General features: G+C 51.4%; 1 protein-coding gene across 2 annotated transcripts in view; it reads left to right on the top strand.

The window, feature by feature from the left end:
- Positions 1-21,239, top strand: part of SSBP3 (single stranded DNA binding protein 3) — a 186,701-nt gene extending 165,462 nt beyond the window's left edge. Inside the window, exons 10-18 of one of the 2 annotated variants that reach the window (XM_017874520.1) lie at positions 6,496-6,584; positions 7,577-7,625; positions 8,258-8,293; positions 8,811-8,865; positions 10,501-10,571; positions 19,391-19,469; positions 19,724-19,752; positions 19,845-19,946; positions 20,998-21,239. In XM_017874520.1, the coding sequence (XP_017730009.1) occupies positions 6,496-6,584; positions 7,577-7,625; positions 8,258-8,293; positions 8,811-8,865; positions 10,501-10,571; positions 19,391-19,469; positions 19,724-19,752; positions 19,845-19,946; positions 20,998-21,027 (540 nt within the window). In that variant the 3' untranslated portion in view covers positions 21,028-21,239. The remainder of the gene's footprint in view (positions 1-6,495; positions 6,585-7,576; positions 7,626-8,257; positions 8,294-8,810; positions 8,866-10,500; positions 10,572-19,390; positions 19,470-19,723; positions 19,753-19,844; positions 19,947-20,997) is intronic. The other variant, XM_017874519.1, reaches the window with a different exon arrangement.
- Positions 21,240-21,373: the final 134 nt, after the last annotated feature.

Genomic DNA, 21,373 nt, shown 5'->3' on the forward strand with positions numbered 1-21,373 from the left:
AAATTTTAAATTTTAAAAAATATATATATTTTTTAATTTTTTAAAATTTTTCATTTTATTTTATTTTTTTGAGGCAGGGTTTACTCTGTCACCCAGGCTGGAGTGCAGTGGCACCATCTCTGCTCACCACATCCTCATTCTCCCAAGTAGCTGGTACTACAGGCTCCCACCACCATGCGTGGCTAATTTTTGTATTTTTAGTAGAGGCAAGGTCTTGCCATGTTGCTCAGACTGGTCGCGAACTCCTGGGCTCAAGCGATCCCCCCGCCTTGGTCTCCCAAAGTGCTGGGATTATAGGCATGAGCCACCGTGCCCGGCCAAGTCAAGTTCTCGATGTGATGCTGGCCACAGGGTGCTCCCCCTAAGGAAGATACTTGTGTTTTCCAACTTTAGGGACTTAAAACCAATGTTTAGGCCTCTAGTTGCTTGGGTTTGGTGATTGCTTTTAATTTCTTCTTCTTTTTTTCCTGGCAAAGTCATTCATAGTTTGTTTGGACCATCGTAACACTGAGATTCTAAAGGCTGGGAATAGATGTCAGGCTGTTCGAGAGCAGCAGGGTGTGCTGGCAGTTCAGGACTTCCTCTGGGCATGGTGGATGTCTCATCATGTATGCCCCTGACCCGTAGTCCAGCACACTCTTTGGCACACTTTAAAGAAGTGAGGGTCCCAGAGGCTGAGGCTGTGCATTGAGACTCTCCTGGCCTCACCCAAGCATTGTACAAGGGGTGGAGCTCCCCTTAGACTCCAGGAGTGGCTCCAGCAGGAGAGGGAGAGGCTCACCCATCTTCGTTTACATTACACACCCTTGCCAACCTCAGGAGCTCTGGAAGCGTCTCTCCTGCTCTTTATTTTACTTTATCAATGTGGAAACCCTAAAGCGCTTCACCCATGTTTCCTGTACTCCTCTGGGTAGGGTAAGTATTAAATCCCAGAGCCAAATGTCCCTTGAAGCAACCCAGGGTGTCTGCGCTGGCCATCACGGGGGTCAGGAAAGCTTGGCATTGAGGTAGCACTGGGCCCAGACAAGGTTGATGGTGCAGGATGGATTACAGGGTCTGTGGTCAGCTAGGGCTCATCTTGGGCCCGGCAGAGCCTGGCAGTTTTGGACTCTGAGGTGGAGAGTAGGGAGAGGGCAGACTGTCCCTGTTCCCCAGGCCCTTTCTCTCTCTCCCCTGAGGGTGATACCCTGTGGACAGGACAGGGGCTAGCCCAGAACTTAGTTCTGGAAAGCAGTCTTGACAGCAGCTTAGCCTGGCTGGGCCTCCAGTTCGTCATCTGCAAAATGGGCAGCAAGTGATGGCCTCATGGGGCTACTGGAAGGCGGGCGAAATAGCAGCTGTGAAATGTAACTTGAAGTCCCCACATGATAGCCTGTGGATCCCTTCCCCTTCCCGCAGGCCCTGAGCTTGGGGGAGGGAGCCCTGTGTGCTGCCACAGCCCGGGCTGTCAGGCCAGCCCCTTCAGCCTAGAGCAAGTGCCACTACACACACAGTGCTGTGCTGAGACCAGGCGCAAAGGTGGGAGACCATCGGCATGTCATTTGTAGCCAGGAATTAGATTGCTTTTAGCCAGTGACCACTCCAGAACTTTCTGAACAAAGAATAGGTACAGTGTGGTCAAGGGCTACTTTATTTCAAAACCAAATGGAGTGACATTGTATTTTGTGAGTCTGTGTTACATGTCAGCCTAAATGTCTCAAAGGAACCAGCAGTGCAGGCATCACCCCGTCCTTCATCCTCAGTGCTTCAGACAGATTTTACTCTGGTTTCGTAAAGTGCCAGTGCCAGAAAGGAGATAGTACGTCCACTTAAAACTCTTCTTTCCAAAAAGTTTTATGTATGTCAGTATCAGGTAGTAATCTCTCATCCTAGTGTTTCGAAAGTGAATTCTTATAGGATGAAGCTAAAACTGAGGCACCCCTGGTCGGACTTAGGCGAGAGAAGGCCAGCCCCCATCAGAAGTGCAGTGGCTCCCAGACTCCTGGGTGCTGATTCCGAGCCACCGACCTGTTGGCGTTTCTGGTATTCAGGTTGTGGCTGAAGCCAGGACAGAGTAGAATCAGGTCACTATCCTGGTTTGTCTGCATTTGAGAGTTCAGATGAAGGAGAGAATCCACAGCCTCTGGAACGATCCTATGCTGCCCCCATCTCCTGGGGCTGATCCAGGGCCAGTCCAAGCTCAGTGACACTGAGCGGAGGCCCCCCAAAAGAGAGGGGTAGGTCATTAATCCTGGTCCTGAGCACCTCGGGCTGGTGAGGAAGGAAAAGGGCCCCTTGAGGAACTTAACTCTGGTGGCCCCTGGGGGGTGTCCTGCATGAGATGGCCAGGCCCCCACTGCCCAGAGAATGGCCTGGACAGCCTCAAGTCCACTCTGGTAGGTGAGTCCTAAAGACTAGGAGAGCCGTCCCCTAAGGTAATTACAGCACTGGGTGGTCCCCCCCTCTCACCTGCCTCCTACAACATGCTTGGCTAAGAATGCAGACTCTGGGGGCTGGCAGATCCAGGTTTAAACATAGTGGGCACCTCAAAAGCCTTCTGAGGATGTGGCAGGAGGGAGCAGCAGTCACCACCTCCAGGCTCCAGCCCCAGCCAGCTGCTTGGTCCTTTCTCCCTGCGGACCCGGCAGAGTACAGAGCTGAAACAGTGGTCGGGGCGCCTGCACTGTTCCTGAGTATGGATTAGGCCCTCTGCCCAGGGTCTGGGGCACCCAAGTGGGGACTAGGGTGAGGGGTACAGGCCCCATGAATGTGTCCAGCCCCACAGCTGCACTGGAGGCTCCTCCCCTCTGCCCAGCCGCCCCTGCCCCTGCAGAGTGGTGCCGATGGCAGAGGGATATCTGGTTGGTAACTGACCCTTGCACGGCTTCACCGTCATCACCTCCAGCCATCTGGTGCTGCAGGCAGGCAGGAGCTGGCCAAAGAGGGAGCCCATTTCTACTGAGTCTGAACTTCTAGGCGTTCCTGCCCTATGTGAGAAAACTTCCCTGCAAACCAAATTTCAGCCTGTTACTTGCTTCTGACAACTTTGGCCGTGGACATGTCTCTGGCTTTCTGGGCCTCCAAGTTATCATCTGTGAAATGATGAGGTGCAAGTGGTCCTTCAGGGTCTCTGCCTCTATAGGCAGCAGGACTGGTGGAGAAACTCCCTCTCGGAAGCTGCCATGCCAACTCTTGGAGAGGCCCCTGAAGGCTGGGCAGGGCCAGGAGCGACAGGATAGTGCACTCAGAACCTCCCAGCTCAGAGCTGCATACTGCATGTCAGGAGGGCTTTATGGAGTGAGCACCTACTTGTCGTCTCCTCTCACCCCACTCCATGCTGAGACATACCAGGCTTCCGCTCTCGCTGTGAGGTGCAGGCCTTTCTCCTGGATGGGAGAGGCGGCTGCAGTCCTGGAAAAGAACTCTATCTGGAAGACCTCTCTAGTCAGCTGGCCTGTTCACAGAGTGGAGAGAAGGCCCGGGGAGGTGGCAAGCTGCTTGTCCTGGAGCAGCAGGTGGGGAGATGAGGCTGAGATTTGTAGAGGGGATTAGAAAAGGCCCTTTGAGACCCGAGCTTCTGCGATGCTGTGGCGGCATTAGGGCTTTGGTGTTTGCTGTGCTGCTGACATCCCAAATCAGTGCACACCTCCTGGGGCTTACGGGCCACTTCAGAACCATTGTTTCATTTGATCCACTCTCCAGTGCAAGGTTGGAAACACATGGGGCTCTTTGTCCTCATTTTGTAGACAAGGCAGCAGAGCAGAGGGGATTGTGGCTCTAAAGCCAGAGCCATGCTACAGGGCTTTGCCCCAGCTCAGCCACTCACAGCTGCACGGTGGGGTCATCATTCTTCCTCTCTACCTCAGTTTTCTGGTCTCTCAAGTGGGTGGAGGAAAGGGGTCATTGTGACAATTAATTGTAGGCAGTGCACACACAGTCTGTGGCATATCTGGGCGTGGAGTAAGCACTGTTGTCATTTGGTGTTTTGCCCATCGTCACCAGCAGGCAGTCAAACCAAGGCCAGCCTTCCTGTGTTCTGACCTCAGGTCTCGAGTTCTGCTCTTTACCCCGTGGTAGAGTGGGCTTGGCCCCAGCACATTCCCCCAAGGCTACCACTGTTTGCTTGAAGCCCGTGCCCTGAGCAGCCGCAGGGTGAGGCAGGCCCTGCCCTCTCTGGCTCTGGGTCTGGCTCTTTGTCAGCCAGCCTAGTATTGCTCCTGTGATCCTCTGCATCTTGTCTGGACATTCTTCTAGACTCCAAGCCCCTCAGTGGCTGAGCAAGCGGAGCAGGTGGCCCCAGGATGCTGAGATCTGGGAGATGATCCCTGGATGCAGAACCCACCATCAGCCCGATACTGGCTTTGTGTGTGTCAGCTCCAGGTCTCCATCTTCCCATTCTGTCCCCCTTCCCACTCGCCTCCCACCAGTTGCTTGGCTAAGCAGACAGAATCTGGGGGCCGGCAGATATATGGGTTTAAATCCTAGCTGTCCATTTGCTCACTGCAACGTGAGGCAAAACTTTCTCCCTCAGACCTTCAGTCTCCTTTTCTGTAAAGTGGGAACAATACCAGCCTCCTGGAGTTTTCATACAGATCAAACGAGAGACTACATAAAGTATGTCATGCACTCCGTAAAGGGCAGTGAATGCTGGCTGTTCCTTTGCCATCAAAATTCCAGCAACCTACTTCAAGTTCTCCTACAAGGGCAGAGCTTAAGCTGCAGCCAGGCTCCCTTTGGTCTCCATGCATTCCCTTCTTCAGTCCTTCATTGATTGCTTCAGTGTCAGCGTAGTGAGCACCAGTCTGTGCCACTGGGTGCATGGGGCGGGGGGCTATGATCATCAAGACACAGCCCCACCTTCAGAGGGCACTTGGAGTCCACTAGGAGAGATGGGAGATGGACAGACACGTGGCCATGATCAGAACCTAGTGTGGCATGGTGGCAGGGGAGGGAGGTTAGAAGGCATTGTGGGAGTAACGGATGGAGTAGTCAGCCCCGAGGGGTGGGGTGTCAGGAGGGCTTCCTAGAGGAGCTGCTGTTGGAGCTGAGTATTGGAGGACAAGTAGGAGCCCGCCATGAGGGGAGCAGGGAAGCGAGGCATGTATGACTGTAGGGAAAATGACACTTGGAGAGAGGGTCACGCGCAACACTGGCCTGGTTATATAGCAAGAGATGCGCGCGGTAAGAGGCCTGGTGCCTGTGACCCACCCTGCTGTGCCTCGGGGCCATCCTGAGCTGAATCTGGACTGCTGGGACGTCGTGAGTTCTGTGTAGACTTCTCTCTCAAACATTGGCTGGGCACAGTGGCTCACACCTGTAATCCCAAAACTTTGTGGGGCTGAAGCAGGAGGATCACTTGAGCCCTGGAGTTTGAGACCAGCCTGGGCAATGAAGTGAGACCCCATCTCTACAAAAAAATTTAAAAATTAGCTGGGCAGGCCGGGCGTGGTGGCTCACGCCTGTAATCCCAGCACTTTGGGAGACCGAGGTGGGTGGATCCTGAGGTAAGGAGTTCGAGACCAGCCTGGCCAACATGGTGAAACCCCATCTCTACTAAAAATACAAAAATTAGCCCAGCAAGGTCGTGGGTGCCTGTAATTCCAGCTACTTGGGAGGCTGAGTAATGAGAATCGCTTGAACCTGGGAGGTGGAGGTTGCAGTGAGCTGAGATTGTGCCATTGCACTCTTGCCTGGGCATCAAGAGCGAGACTTCATCTCAAAAAAAAAAAAAAAAAATCATCAAAAAATAGTTGGGCATGGTGGTGCATGACTCTAGTTCCAACTACGTGAGAGGCTCAGGTGGGAGGATAGCTTGAGCCCAGGAGGTCAAGGCTGCAGTGAGCTATGATTGCACTGTTGCACTCCAGCCTAGGCAACAGAGCGAGACGCTATCTCAAAACAAACAAACAAACAAAACTCACACACACGTAATGATGATCCCTCTGAGTGCAGAAATGGGGTTTTCTCCGGCTTCCCAGCATCATGTCTGTGAGGGCCTCTGATGCTGACACATGGGTGGGGTAGGACTAACCCGGACCTGGGGCAGATTGGGGTGTCTGTATGTGCTGGGCCTGGGCCTGCACCAGCCCTGGACAGGCTTCTCAGGAGTGTGCGCTCACATCCATATTGACACCCACCCCTCGCCTCCCTGTCTCCTCACCCCAGAGTCTCTTAGTGGATTCCAAGACCAAGTCCATCCCCTCTTACCTGCCTGAGCCCATGGGGAAGGTACAGGATGACATCGTGGGAGCCCAGAGAGGGCAGCAGCTTGCTGGATACCCACATGTTTTTGAGAACTTCATCTTGAAAGCCCTGAAAATGCATTGAATGTTGTGACTGTTCCTCTGTGCTGGCTTGTCATTGTGGTCCCTGCGACTTGGTTCCCACCCACCCCACCGTTTTTGAAAGAATGTATGATTTTTTCTCATCGATTCTTCTCACAGACTAACCCTCTCGCTATGTTTTGTCTGTTTCTCCTCCCTCCTCCTCTCTCTGGTTCCCTTCTCCTTCTCATAGACTGACCCTTGGTTATCGTTGCAGAATTATGGCAGCGGCATGAGACCACCACCCAACTCCCTCGGCCCCGCCATGCCCGGGATTAACATGTAAGGCAAAAACGACCCGGCCAGTGACTCAGCCCATGTCTTCCCCCACTCTCTGCCGGCACCCTGGAGACTCATGATAAGGGGTCATTGTTGGTACCTCTCTGGATCTCAGTCTCCTCCTCGGTAATACGAGGATATTGATGATCCTGGTGATGAGAGCTCAGCCTCATAGAGTGCCTCTGTGTGCTGGGCACAGTTCGGGCATGCTGCGTGCATCAGCTCACCTCATCTTCATGATTACCTATGCCGTGATTACTTTTATTTTTTTTGAGACCGAGTCTCACTCTGTTGCCCAGGCTGGAGTACAGTGGCACAGTGTTGGCCCACTGCAATCTCCCCTCCCAAGTTCAAGCGATTCTCCTGCCTCAGCCTCGTGAGTAGCTGGTAGTACAGGCTCCCGTCAACATGCCTGGCCAATTTTTGTATTTTTAGTTGAGACGGGGTTTCACCATGTTGGCCAGGGTGGTCTCGAACTCCTGACCTCAAATGGTCTGCCCGCCTCGGCCTCCCAAAGTGCTAGGTGTGAGCCACTGCGCCCGGCCCGACGCAGTTATTATTATACCCCCCGTACAGATGAGGTCACCAAGGCACAGAAAGGTGAAGTAACTTGCCCAGGCTCACATACCTTTCAGTGGCAGGGTCAAGAGTGGAACCCCTGGACAGTTCAGCCACTATTCTCTGTGCATTTGTGATCTTTAACCCTGTTGTGAGAATGTGGATTCCTTTCCTAGGAAAATGCACATGCAGAAGGAATTTTACATATATCTAATTTTATATATTTTGAAAAGTTTACCTGTAATTTAAAGCAATTCATAGATTTCCATCCATGAAGTTACCCATTACTGCCCCGAACCAGAAGGCTGTAAACCCCAGGGCTGTAGGAAGGACTTCCTGTTGGTTATTTCAGCCCTTCCCTTCTGCCCCTGCTGCCTCCACCCCTTGGAGTGTACAGCACCTTTTTCATTGTTCACATCTCTTTCTCCCTCTCTCAGGGGCCCGGGAGCTGGCAGACCCTGGCCCAATCCTAACAGTGCTAACTCAGTGAGTACCTAGGTCTGGTGGGGTGATGTTTGTCAGGGGAGGGGTTCTGGGTGCAGGGGAGCTACTGTCCCTAGGTGTAGGTGTCACAGGGAAGGGGAGATGCAGCAGGACTTTCCTGATGCTTCTAGGGAGAAGGCCGTGTGGAGATGGAGGCCTGGCAGTCATGTGCAGGGGTCATCAAGGGCTCCACCCCTGCCCTGAAGGAGTAAGCTAAGAACCTGGGCTCAGAGAGTACTGTTGAGAGTGGAGGCCCCTACCCATCTCCTCCTCCCCAGCAGGGCTGGAAGGTGCGGGTAAGGGGCTCAGCACAGGCAGTGGAGTGAAGGCCAGAGGAATGTGGGGTAAAGCTGTTTACTGTCCTCTCAAACCGGAGGGCCTCCTATGTCTTCCCTGTGTCTGTGGCTCCCTCCCAGGATGGGGAGTAAGAGACCAGGGTCTCAGGGTCAGTTCAGTATAGCAGAGAGAACTGGGCTTCAGCCATGTCCCAGCCCTCCCAGGGGAACCAAGCAGGTGGCCAGCTCACTGGGTGGCGATGTCTTTCCTGTGAAGAGTGGGTCATGTCCTCAGGGAGGTTTGGCAGCTGAGGGCACTCAGTGACTCTGACGCGGGGCTCCCTGACATCTTGTTTTTAGATTCCATACTCCTCCTCATCACCTGGTACCTATGTGGTAAGTGTGTGGGTTTGGGGCCTTGTGTTGTCTAGCCACATGGGACTGAGTGTGCAAGAGAACTGCCTGGGGTCCCCGTTTCTTTCCCTTTCACACATTCTTCTGAGTAGAGGTTCTAAACTGCTAGAACTTGCTGTCAATATTCAGTCATCTGTACAGACCCAAGGTGGCCCAGAAATCCCCAAACCAGACCTGGGGGTAGAGTTGCCTTCTGGGGAGCTGGCCAGTGGGCTGCCTGGCATCCACCCGGCCTCTCCAGGGGGCATGCCTGTGAGCACATAATGCAGTCACACACACCCACAGGGGCCTCTTGGTCTGAAGAAAGGTATGGGGGACATCCAAGTCCCCTTCTCAAGCTTAAGTACTTTGTCCCTGAGTGAGCACTGGGGGTGTAGCAAGATGAACAGCGGCTGGGCCCGGGGCGAGCAGTTGCTGCTGACCAGGGTGGGAGGATGCTGGCCCCTCCCCACGTTCGTCACCACTGTGGGCGTCTGATGTCAGTTTTTCTCATCTTCAGGGACCCCCTGGTGGTGGCGGCCCTCCAGGAACACCCATTATGCCCAGTCCCGCAGGTAAGAGCGCTTCAGGGGAAAGTGGAGGGTCTGGTGGTGGGGCGTGGGGCATGTTGCCAGAGAGTCCTGGAGGGAGGGCACTGTTGCGGAGCCAAAGCTTACCAGCCACTCCTTCCTGAGCAGCACATCTTCCACTGGGCATTTAGGGGGCAGGAGTCCCTTGATGACGCTACCCTACTGCTCTTCTCTGATGCGGCTGCATAAAGGACAGGGCTGAGCAGAGCAGTCCGGGAACAGGGGTTCTCATTGTCCTTGAACCCCTCTTGTTGGGAAGAACCCTGTTCGGGGTGGGCATTTCCCCAGATGACTCAAAAAGGGGCTTTGGAGTTCTGGCATCCTGGGACCAGGATTCTGAGGCATGCTACCTTTCGAGTTTCCATAGCTCCTGGCTTCTGGTCCTCTATATAGGAGATCCCTTCTCTCCTTTTTGCTTTTTTGAGGCGGAGTCTCGCTCTGTCACCTAGGCTGGAGTGCAATGGTGTAATCTCCGCTCACTGCAACCTCCACCTCCTGGGCTCAAGCAATTCTCCTGTCTCAGCCTCCCGTGTAGCTGGGATTACAGACATGCACCACCATGCCCAGCTAATTTTTGTATTTTTAGTAGAGATGGGGTTTCACCATGTTACCCAGACTGGCCTTGAACTCCTGACCTCAGGTGATCCACCCACCTCAGCCTCCCAAAGTGCTGGGATTACAGGCGTGAGCCACCGCACCCAGCCCTCCCTGTTTCTTAAACAAAAGAGGGCATGCGTGCACACACGTGGGCATGTGCGCACACACGCGCGCGCACACACACACAGCATCACAGTTATGTTTCTTTCCCAGCTAAGAATAGCGTACCAGCCAGCTAGAAGGAATTCAACATACGATCCTTACCCACCCCAAAAATAAAAAGTGAGAGGTAGCTGGATTTCTGCCCAAGAATTACGGTGCCTGCTCCTGATAGAAACGTTTTAGCTGGAGACTTTTTTTGGCTAATTGGGGAAATGGAGGGGACTCTCCCCCGCCCCCTCCCCTCCTCGGCTCCCCATAGCAGGGAAGCTGCTTGGCTGCAGGGGTGGAGCTGGCCGCAGCCGGGATCCTGGGCTCCCGCTCCGGCTGTCTCTTTCTGCTGCTGCATTTTGATGAGCTGCATGACCTACATTCCGACTGGGCCACATGCACCCACTCCATATGTGAATGTGTCTCCAGCCCCATCCCTGCCTCTCCCTCCTGCCCCATCAGCCTGGCAAGGTGGCCTCTGGGTAATTTGCCACGTTTCCCTTTCCCTGATTTGATTAAAACCACTTTGTAGGGTCGTGGGGGGAGAGCACAGGTCGTGGTTCTGCTGCCCCCATGTTGTCCCAGGCAGTGTCTGGGGACCAGATTTGGTGTAGGGTGGGGAGACAAGAATTTGAACCTGTAATCCCCCTGTGCCGTGTCCACGCTGCTGGGGTTGAGTGGTTTTCACAGTTGAATTTTCTGTGATTAAAAACTTTGTGAATCTTCATTAAATACAAATTAGCCAGAAAATGGTGGTACTTAGAGGAAATTTTAGGTGATAAAATACAAAAGAATGAGTTCAAGTGCCATGAGTTTGTTTTAATTAAGAAACGAATTAATCACCCTGACTTGTGGGTTTCCACTGTTCTACAGATTCAACAAATTCCAGTGACAACATCTACACAATGATTAATCCGGTGCCGCCTGGAGGCAGCCGGTCCAACGTAAGTCTGCTTTCTAATAATTTACATATCAGACACCATAACAAATCATAATTAACTTCATCAGCTGAGGGGAAAGCAAGTTTAATTGATTTCAGCCATTTGTTACCAAAGATGAATAAAATAAACCGTCAGAAAAGTGATTAACTCTTGGGCAACTCAGTTCCCATTTCATAGGCAGCAGGGGGTGGGAGAGGAAGGGGTGGGACGATACCCACCCTCTGGTTAGAGCCAGGGTGCGGGCTGTGCTGCTGGGACTTGCCACCTCCTGCCGTGCCGGTGGGGGAAGGGCCAGACTGCAGGTGGGGTCTGGCCTGGTCTCTGCCCAGCTGACTGGCTATGCTGGCCCGGGCAATCCTTCTCCTCCTGGGCCTGTTTCTGGGGCTGTAGAGCTGAGGGTGGAGCCAGCAGCAAAGGGACATGGCTCGCTGGGGGACCTGCCTGCCTGTGCTGCTGCCAGGAGCTCTGGAACTCCAATACCTGGCAGCTGCTTTGCCTCTCAGAGTTGCAGCCCTTGGGTGATGTTGCAGCTCACATTTCCCCATTTCTGATTCCTTGTCCTACTTCCTTCTGTGTCTCCTGCACCCACTGGATGGGACTTGGTTAGTCAGCTGCAGCCTGTCTCCTCACCCAGCAGGAGTTCCCTGAGGACAGGGCCTGATCTGCTTCCCCTCCACAGGCAACCCTTCCATTCTAATTCCTTCCCTTCCTCCTCCATGCAGGCCTCAGGTGAACCTGTTCAGCCTTGCCCCTCCAGGAGCTCAGGGTCTGGAAAGAAGGTCTATGGACTGTAGAGCCAGAGAGTGGGCCTGGGGCCTCAAATAGCGAGGCTTTGGTCTGGTTGAGGGGGTGGGGCCTTTTGGGGCACTCTGGTTTTGTTGGCTTTGTTCCTGAGGTGACACCCGGATCACCCCACATGTTAAACCCCAAACATGGGCTGCCCCGTGCTGGATATTGCCTACATTTTCTCTCCCAGCAGCCCTCTGAGGGAGGGTCTCTGGCCTGCCTCCTTCGCCAGGGTCCTCACTGGTGTGACCAAGCATCTGGCTTTTAACACTAAAAGCCATACATCCTGAGGAATCCCAGGACACAAAAAGTCATGGGTTTTGTCAGTGATGCAGAAGGTTGGGTGGAAAGTATAAAACCCACACAGAGGGATGACAACACTGTTTCTAGCATCGGATGGAAATGGGGTAGACGATCTGCCTTGAGTGGTCACTGCCGCCATGTTTCCTGATGTGGATGCTGGCACCAGGATTTGTGATTCACCGTGGATCACATCACTCAGGCTGCAACTCCGTCACCGCAGTCATGCACGTTAGCGGCGCCCGCCTAGGAGTCTGCTGCAGATTGATTCACCGTGGATCACATCACTCAGGCTGCAACTCCGTCACCGCAGTCATGCACGTACGTTAGCGTGCGCCCCCTGAGGATCTGTGCAGATTGATTCACCGTGATCACATCATCAGGCTTGCAACTCGTCACCGCCAGTCATGCCACGTTACGCGCCCGCCTAGGAGTCTCTGCAGATTGATCACCGGGATCACATCACTTCAGCTGCACTCGTCACGCACATGCACCGTTAGTGGGCCCGCCCTAGAGTCTCTGAAGATTGATTCACCGTGTCACAATCACTCAGTTCTGGCAACTCTCACCAGTCAGCACTGGTTAGCGGCGCCACCGTCCTAGGAGTCTGCTGCAGATTTGATTCACCGTGGAGTCACATCACTCAGGCGAACTCGTCACTGCAGTCATGCACGTTAGCGGCGCCCGCCTAGGAGTCTGCTGCAGATTCAGTGTTGGGCTTTTTGTCTAGACGGTGCTGGTTTCAGTTCTGACGTTGTGAATGTTGTGACCGTATTTCCTAAGAGTTCAGATGATGGGAATGAGAACGGTGACAATGCCAGCACCAGCGTGACCCAGGCATCACTGGGAAATAAGTTTAAATGACCATGTGACCAAGGACACACACAACTGGATTAGGGAGGAAAGAATCCAAACAAAATGTACTGCGCGGTGTGCAGAAAAGAATGCGGGATTGGGCTTGTGGAGAAGGGGAGATGGAGGCACATTGGACATTGAGTCTCTCAAGTCTGAGGCATATCTTTCTAAATCAAGATTTTTTTGACCTCCAAAGAGACAGCAGTTCTCAGTCAAAATCAGCGGTTGCGGAATTAGCTTGGACGTACTCCTTGAATGGACCCCATTATCATCTTGTTCCCTTGATTGCACTGCAAACCCAAGGAGGTTACATTTCCCGATTCGGAGGTTACAACCTAAAAGTCCTGTGTGTGAACCAAAGGAAAGAGGGACTTTCGGTAACAGATGCATTGCCCCTTTACAGTAGTGCTGACCCTGTCTGATCCTTCCAACAGTCATGCTTCCGAGAGCATTGAAGGTGTGCCTCGAGTCATGGCGACAGGTTTCCGCTAGCTCTTAGGGTATGTTGATTTGAAAACTGGAGTTTCAAATCATCTTCTGGATTTCTGTGAAGATTTTAGTGAAGCCACTGAAGACGTAAGAGATTGTTCTCTTGTCCAAATACAACCTAGACTTTGCTCATTTATCTACATATTTGGCAGACAGTACACAGTTAATTTGAGCAAATTTCATTTAGTCCATAAGCTTCTTACCAATGAAAATGAAAACATCTTACCTGCTAAATGTTCACACCTTGTGCCCAACACTGTCACAAAGGGGTGTAATTTGCTTACCTGTGATACCAGCTTTCATAATGAAAGTTTTGGGTCACTTTTCAATTTCCTCAAAACATGCCGAAGCACTTAATGAGATCTTTGACTTTACAGACAGGAGAATGCCTCAGACATTTCCACAAGATGACTATCATTGCTGGCCATAGAAAAGATGTTAAAACGTTGGCTTGCCGTGGAAACTGCTATTTTTTAAAGTGCGAGACAAGAAGGATGTCCTTCTCTAATTTGGAAATGCATTGAGATGAGAATGGAAAAAGGAATTACAATAAAATAGAGGCCAGGCACGGTGGCTCATGCCTGTAATCCGAGCACTTTGGGAGGCCAAGGTGGGAGGATCACTTAAAGCCACGAATTCAAGACCAACCTGGATAACAAAGCAACACATCCTCACCATCTCAGCAACAAAAAAATAAAAATAAAAAATAAATACATAGGCTGGGTACAGTGGCTCACACCTGTAATCCCAGTACTTTAGGAGGCCGAGGTGATCAGATCACTTGGGATCCATCAGGAGTTCAAGACCAGCCTGGCCAACATAGTAAAACACCATGTCTACTAAAAATACAAAAATTAGCTAGGTGTGGTGGTGCATGTCTGTAGTCCCAGCCACTCAGGAGGCTGAGGCAGGAAAATCACTTGAGCCTGGGAGGTGGAGGTTGCAGTGAGCCACGATCACGCCACTGCACTCCAGCCTGGGTGACAGAGTGAGACTCCGTTTCAAAAAAGAAACATAAATACATAAAAAATAAAATAGAAATGTATATAGTGTTTCGCCAGTACTGTCTGATGCTTCTTAAGGAGCCCCGAGGAGCCTAGATAGGGCTAGCCAGCCACACGTGGATTGTTGGGTATCACGGGGAGGGGGCCACAAAAACTCATATAGCAGAAATAATGACCCGTTTAATGCTTGAGAACTCAAAAAATGTCACCAGAAAAGGCAGTCAAGTTAAATAGGAGTTTCTCAATTTCTTCATTAAAACTGTAACATATTTGGATTCCAGCTTGGGTTTTGCAACTTCAGATTACCTCTGTGCTTTAAAATCATTTTTTATAATTTATAACATTATCCAGTGTGCTTTGGAGTGTTAAAAAATGATGAATATCTGGCCAGGCGTAGTGGCTCATGCCTGTAATCCCAGCACTTTGGGAGGCTGAGGTGAGAGAATCACTTGAGGTCAGGAGTTCTAGTTTGACCAACATGGTGAAACCCTGTTTCTACTAAAAATATGAAAATTAGCCAGGCGTGGTGGCTGGTGCCTGTAATCCCAGCTACTCGGGAGGCTGAGGCAGGAGAAGCACTTGAACCTGGGAGGCGGAGGTTGCAGTGAGCTGAGATTGCAACGCTGCACTCCAGCCTGGGTGACAGAGTGAGACTCTGTCTCGAGAAAAAAAAAAAGAAAGCGGGCATGGTGGCACACACCTGTAGTCCCAGCTACTCAGGAGGCTGAGTCAGGAGAATCGTTTGAACCTGGGAGGTGGAGGTTGCAGTGAGCAGAGATCATGCCATTGCACTCCAGCCTGGGCAGCAGAGCGAGACTCTGTCTCAAAAAAAAAAAAAAGAAAGATGGGCATCTTAGACAGGGATAGCCCATCTGATGAATTACAGATGTAAAGGCCTGATTGACAAGCAGCTGGTCCACCAAAGCCAGCCCCTGGACAAAAACGGATGGACATCTTTGGAGAGCTGGACGTGAATTCCTACAAGTCCCAAAACCTGTGCTTATAAATAAAACCCAAAGTACTTTGTGTGCAAGGGTTGTGTGGAGAGGATATTTAGTTTGGTGTTATCGTGTTAGGTTGACACCAGGAGTCAGTGTAACATGGGCTTTGAATAAACAGAGTGACAAGTCAAATGGGTTTTAAGTTTGACTTTATTCAGTTTTACCAGTGCATTTAAAAGAAAGGTGTTCTAAGTTGGGTGCAGTGGTGTATGCCTGTAGTCAGCTACGTGGGAGACTGAAGCAGGAGGATTGTTTGAGCCCAGGAATTTAAGGCTGCAGTGAGCCATGATCATGCCACTGCACTCCAGCCTGGATAACAGAGCCAGACTCCATCTTTTTTTTTTTTTTTTTTTTAAAAAGGCTGTCCTAAAGGCTATGAAGGCTTCAGGCAATTCAGAGACCAGTGGGAAAGGAAGCAGAGCAGAATGTTCTAATGTATCCTGAGGCAGAAAGAAACATTTTTTATTTAAATATTAGTAATGTTTGTTTCATTAATCCTATTGTGTTGTGTTATGTTTGTTTATTTAGAGATAGGGTCTCTGTCACCCAGTCTAGAGGGCAGTGTCACAGTCATGGCTCACTGCAGCTTCAGCATCTGGGGCTCAAGGGATCCCTCCCACCACAGCCTCCTGAGTAGCTGGGACTACAGGCATGTGCCACCACGCCCAGCTAATTTTATTTGTTGTTGTAGAGATGAGGTCTCACTATGTCGCCCAGGATGTTCTTGAACTCCTGGGCTCAGGAGATCCTCCTGCCTCAGCCTCCCAAAGGGATTACAGGTGTGAGCCACCACGCTTGGCCTATGTTTTATTTTTTAAAAACGTAAATAATAAGCCAGGTGCAGTGGCTCGAGCCTGTAGTCCCAGCTACTCAGGAGGCTGAGGCAGTAGATCACTTGAGCGTACTCTAGCTTGGGTGACAGAGCAAGACTTCGTTTCTAAAAAATAAAATAATTAATGTAATATAGCCTGTCAAATTTAAGTATTCCAATAAAAAGTTATTTCTCAGAGGACAGAAACGTTATAAAAATATTAATATTTTTTTCTCATGCATATCAATCATTTAACTAGTCCACCTTCTAATTGCTACTAATTGCTGCTGTTAACTAGTTCCTATTGTTGTTTACATAATAGCATTAATATAATGGAAAAGTAAATAATACGGAATAAATGATGCTGAGACAACTGAATATCCACATGTGGACAAATGAGATTGAACTGTATCTTTACAGCAGCACACAAAAGTTAAAGTAGATTATAGGGGGCCGGGCATGGTGGCTCACACCTATAATCCTAGCACTTTGGGAGGCTGAAACAGGTGGATCATTTGAGGTCGGGAGTTCGAGACCAGCTTGGCCAACGTGGTGAAACCCCGTCTGTACTAAAAATACAAAATTAGCCGGGTATAGTGGTGCGTGCCTGTAGTCCCAGCTACTCTGGAGGCTGAGGCAGGAGAATCGCTTGAACCCAGGAGGCAGAGGTTGCAGTGAGCCAAATTCACACCACTGCACTCCAGCCTGGCCAACAGAGTGAGACCCCATCTCAAAAATAAATTAAAAAATAAAAGTAGACCATAGATCTAAATGTTAGAGCTAAAACTCCAAAACACTTGAAGTAAACACAGGAGTCAATCTTTATGAACTGAGTTAAGCGAAGCCTTCTTAGGCGCAAGCCCAAAAGCACAAGTAGCAAAAGAAAAAAGTAGACAAACTGGACTTCATAGGAGGTTAAGATTTGTGCTTCAGAGGTGTCAAGGAAGTAAAAACAAACCACAGAATGGAGTAAATATTGGCAAATCAGGTATCTGATAAGGGACTTGAATTCAAAATACATAACTCTGAGAAAAACTCAATAACAACCCAATTTAAAAATGGACAAGGATATAAATGAACATTTCTCCAGAAATTACAAATAGCCAGTAAGTACATGAGAAGATGCTCAGCGTCGTTAGTCATTAGGAAATGCAAATCAAAACCACAGTGAGATAGCACTTCACACCCACTAGGACGACTGTAGTAAAAAAGACAGATAATGACTGGTGTTGGCGAGGGTGTGGAAGCATTGGAACTCTCAGAGCTGCTGGTGGGAATGTAAAATGGCACAGCTGCTTTGTTAAACAGCTTCACGTTTCCTTGAAAGATCAGACAACCTAGTGATGTCCGCTGTGATAAGAGAATTGGGTTACCCTATGACCCAACAGTTCTCCTAGGGATCTGCCCAAGAGAAATGAAAACGTATGTCCACACGGCAGCTGGTACATCAGTGTCATTAGTGTCATAATAGCCAAACAGTGAAAACAACCTGAACGTTCCCTCCGCTGATGAATGGATCAATGAAATGTGGTATATCCATACGGTGGACTACTTTTTGTTCATAGGAAGGACTAAAGTACTGATTCACGTGACAACAATGATGAACCTTGAAAACATGCTAAGTGAAAGAAACCAGCTACAAAAGCTCACGTGATTCTGTGTATATGACATGTCCAGGATGGGCAAATCCGTGGAGACGGAAAGTAGATGAGTGTTTGCCTGGGGCCGGGGATTGGAGGGGGATGGAAATGACTGCAGTCGGGTACAGGATTTCTTTCTGAGGTTATGGAAACGTTCAAAATTGGTTGTGGTGATGGTTGCACAACCCTGTAACCATACTGAAAACCACTGAATTGTATACTTTACATGGATCAGTTGTATGCCATGTGAATTATATCTCAATAAAACTGTTAAGATAATACACAAAGTATACAACAATATGTCATTTTGAAGAAATATCAGTTTCTTAATACATTGATGTTAATGACATAGTCATGTTATAGTAATGACATACATATGCATAATTCTGTATTATCATGTTTGGGGATTTTTGGGGTCTGGCATGGCTGTGTCCTGGGTTGACTCCCTAGAAAGCTGGTTACTTTCATCCTCCCATCACTTGGGTTAATAAGCATGAAATTTGTTGCTAGATGGCAAAATGTTCCCAAAAGCCTGTGAGCTGCTTTGGTCGGGGGTCCACTGGAGAGGCAAGGATGCACCGCCCTTCCCCTGGTCTGGGTGGGCACAGGGAAGCAGCTCATACCCTAGCTGTGCCCCTGCAGCCTGGTCACAGCCTTACCCCTTACACCCTTTTGTGCTCTGGCATCCCATGCTGCCACCCACTTGGTAGCCTTCTGCTCATGTGGGACCCCTGCCTAGAGTGACTTCCGCGATGGGCTCTGCCTGCCCAGATTTCACCCCTCAATTTTGTTGATGTTCTCCTCCTCCTCCAGGCAGCCAGTTCTGATTTCTCTGCCTTGCTCTGAAGCCACAGCTGTACTTTGCAGCTGTCTTTGGAAGTCAGCATCTCTGTCCTCAGTTGGGTATCTGTGAGCTGCTCCTCTGGGCTGGGGCTCAGGTGTGACTCAGCTCTGCGTCTGCGGTGCCCAATCCCGGCCAGGTGCCAAACAGCCCTCCATTCCGCCACCTCCACTCCCTTCCCACTAGATGCAGATCCAGTCTGCATCGCAGGGCCCTGGCGCTCCAGGCTGGGCTCAGCCACCCTCCCCAGCCCTGTGACTCGTGGCTGTGGGATGTGACCTTTCTGGCCTTCCTTTCCGAGATGGGTTTGATCGTTCCAGATAGGCCTGCGGGTGGGTAGAATCGACTCTTATCTCCAAGTCCCCATCTGCCACACCATCAGTTCTGCATGGGAGCCTCATTAGTGACCTCCCACCACCACCCCACAGTCCCAGGATGCCATGCGGTCCCTCCTAGGCCAGTGCCCTAGCTCCCTCTTCCCCCCACTCATCAAACCCCACCTCTTCTTACCGCCCAGCCCCAGGAAACATTCATTTCTAACTTCTTCCTTTTGTTAGCTTGGAGAGGGCCAGCATGATGGTTCCAGGCCTGCTGCCAGGTTCCAGTCCCAGCTCCTCCACTTCCAGCCTCTGGGACCTCAAGCAAAGTGTTTCCTCTCAGTGCTTGTTTCCTCACCCGTGAAGTGGGGATGAGAAGCACTGGTGTTTTGGTCCCTGGCCTGACACGGTCAGAGAGCTGTCCACATGTGCCTCTGTCTGGGGAACCACACCCTCCACATGGGGGATGGAGAGGGCCCTGTGGTGGGATCTGAGAGGCTCAGATTGAAAGCTGCCTCTGCGTGGAGCTGGATGGCAGCGGGCCAGTCCCTCTCCCTCACCTGGGTCATTGGAATGAGCACCTCTGCCCTGCAGCTCGGAGGGCTGAGGTGAGGAGCCTGGCCCAGCTGCCAGGCAGGACATGTCCGAGTGTGAGCAGAGCCTCCTGGAGCAGGGGTTCCCCAGGGCCAGGACTCTGGCGCGGCTGTAGCCCCCTGCTTGTGAGGGGTGCAGAGGGCCTGGGCCCGCTGAGCTGCCATGCCCTGTGCTTCTTCCCCAGTTCCCGATGGGTCCCGGCTCGGACGGTCCGATGGGCGGCATGGGCGGCATGGAGCCACACCACATGAATGGATCGTTAGGTGAGTGGCCCCTGCCCTCACCATGCCCCACCCTGCTGAGGCAACCAGCTGTGTGCCTCAGCTCCTGGCTCAGCTGGGCTTGGTACACAGCTCTGGCCTGCCTTGGCTGGGCACACAGGAAGATCCTGAGAGGGATGCCACACAGAAAGTCCTCTGCACAGTGTGGGACTGGGATGGAAGGGCTTAGAGGCCTGGGGAGACCACTCTGTGGAAGAGCAAGCAAGAAACTGAATGGGATTATTTTTTCTTTCCAGGGTCAGGTGACATAGACGGACTTCCAAAAGTGAGTGTGCACTCGGTCTCCCTGGTGGCGCCCCATCTGTGTGGGCAGGTTGTTGGGGACACAGGCGCTCACCTCCTCTCCTCTTTCTACAGAATTCTCCTAACAACATAAGTGGCATTAGCAATCCTCCAGGCACCCCTCGAGATGACGGCGAGCTAGGAGGGAACTTCCTCCACTCCTTTCAGAACGACAATGTAAGCCTCGCCCCCTGCCCGCTGCTCTTGTCCCCACGGCCTGGACTCTTACCTAACAAGTTGCGAGCTACAGAGCCGGGCTGCAGCCTGCCAGCTGAGCTGGTGGCCATGTTATGGGCTCTCCACCTCAGTTATTTTTTTAGCAGAAGCGTGCAGCCTTGACGCTGCCCTGAGACTGCCTGCTGGTGGGGCCTTCTGGAGGCAGCTCAGTGCAGGCTGGATGCCTCTGGCACTAATTAAGCTGATAGGACCGGGAGAGCCCTGGGCTGAGGGAGTTGGGGTCCATTTCCATCTGTCCAGTGGGAAAAGGTTCATGCAGCCCGTGATTTTCAGGGCTCTCAACACAGAGCGGGGTTGGCTGTCTGCTTTCTGTAGTGGGCTTCTGCGTGCATTCTCATTTGAAGAAAGAGTGTTATGATTAAGCAGCTTTCAAGAACCCCAGACTGCCAACCCAGGCAACATGGCGAAACCTCATCTCTACACAAAAATACAAAAATTAGCTGGGTGTAGTGTCGCATGCCTGTAGTCCCAGCTACTTAGGCTAAGGCGGGAGAATTGCTTGAGCCCAGGAGGTTGAGGCTGCTGTGAGCCTTGATCGCACCACTGCCTGAGTGACAGAGTGAGACCCTGTCTCAAAAACAAAAACAGAAAGAACCCCAGACTGGCCCCACCCCAGGGCACCCTGGCTGTGCTCTGGCTCATCAAAGCCCAGTTCCCTGCAGTCTGCAAGGGGCAGAGGCTGTGACTGCCCTTGGAGAGAAGAGAATGACTCAGACAAGGGCAGGAGCAGGGGAGGCACCGTCAGCTGCCATAGTTCCCAACAGAAGGGCAGGCTGGCACTGAGAAGTGGCTCTTAGCTCCCACCTCCTGGCCCTTATCCTGCCTTGCCGGCCCCCTGCCCACTCCATGCCACCATGCACCCCTCAGCCCAACCACAGCCCCAAATGAGCCCTGCTCAGTTCTGTGCAGTCAAACCAGGCTCTTGGCACCTCAGTGTGTCAGCAGCCTCCCCACAATCCTCACCCCCTCCTTCTCTGCTTCTCCCTTCCAGTATTCTCCAAGCATGACGATGAGTGTGTGATCCCCCCTTCTCCGAGACGCTGAGAGAGCGGGCATTGCAGGCGGGAAGATGCCAGAAATTATGCAAGAAGTGAGGTGTCATTATCCAGGAGCTGGTGGGGAGGGCATCTCCCTGCTCCCCTCAACCTCCTCCCACCCCATCCACGCCCCCCACCTTTCCCAATTTTAGTTTCATGCAATAAAAGGCCGAACTTTTATTCCATAAAACATGAAGGACAAAACTCAAAATGTATTTCAAGTCAGTGACCAGAAAATCCCACCCCTTGCCCTTTCCCCAAAGGACCTTTTCCGTACACGACACTTTTTTGTTTTTTGTTTGGGGTTTTACCGTTGGGATTTTTTTATTT

The sequence above is a fragment of the Rhinopithecus bieti genome, unplaced genomic scaffold (assembly GCF_001698545.2).
Source record: "Rhinopithecus bieti isolate Rb0 unplaced genomic scaffold, ASM169854v2 scaffold_7684, whole genome shotgun sequence".
In the NCBI taxonomy this organism is placed as follows: domain Eukaryota; kingdom Metazoa; phylum Chordata; class Mammalia; order Primates; family Cercopithecidae; genus Rhinopithecus; species Rhinopithecus bieti.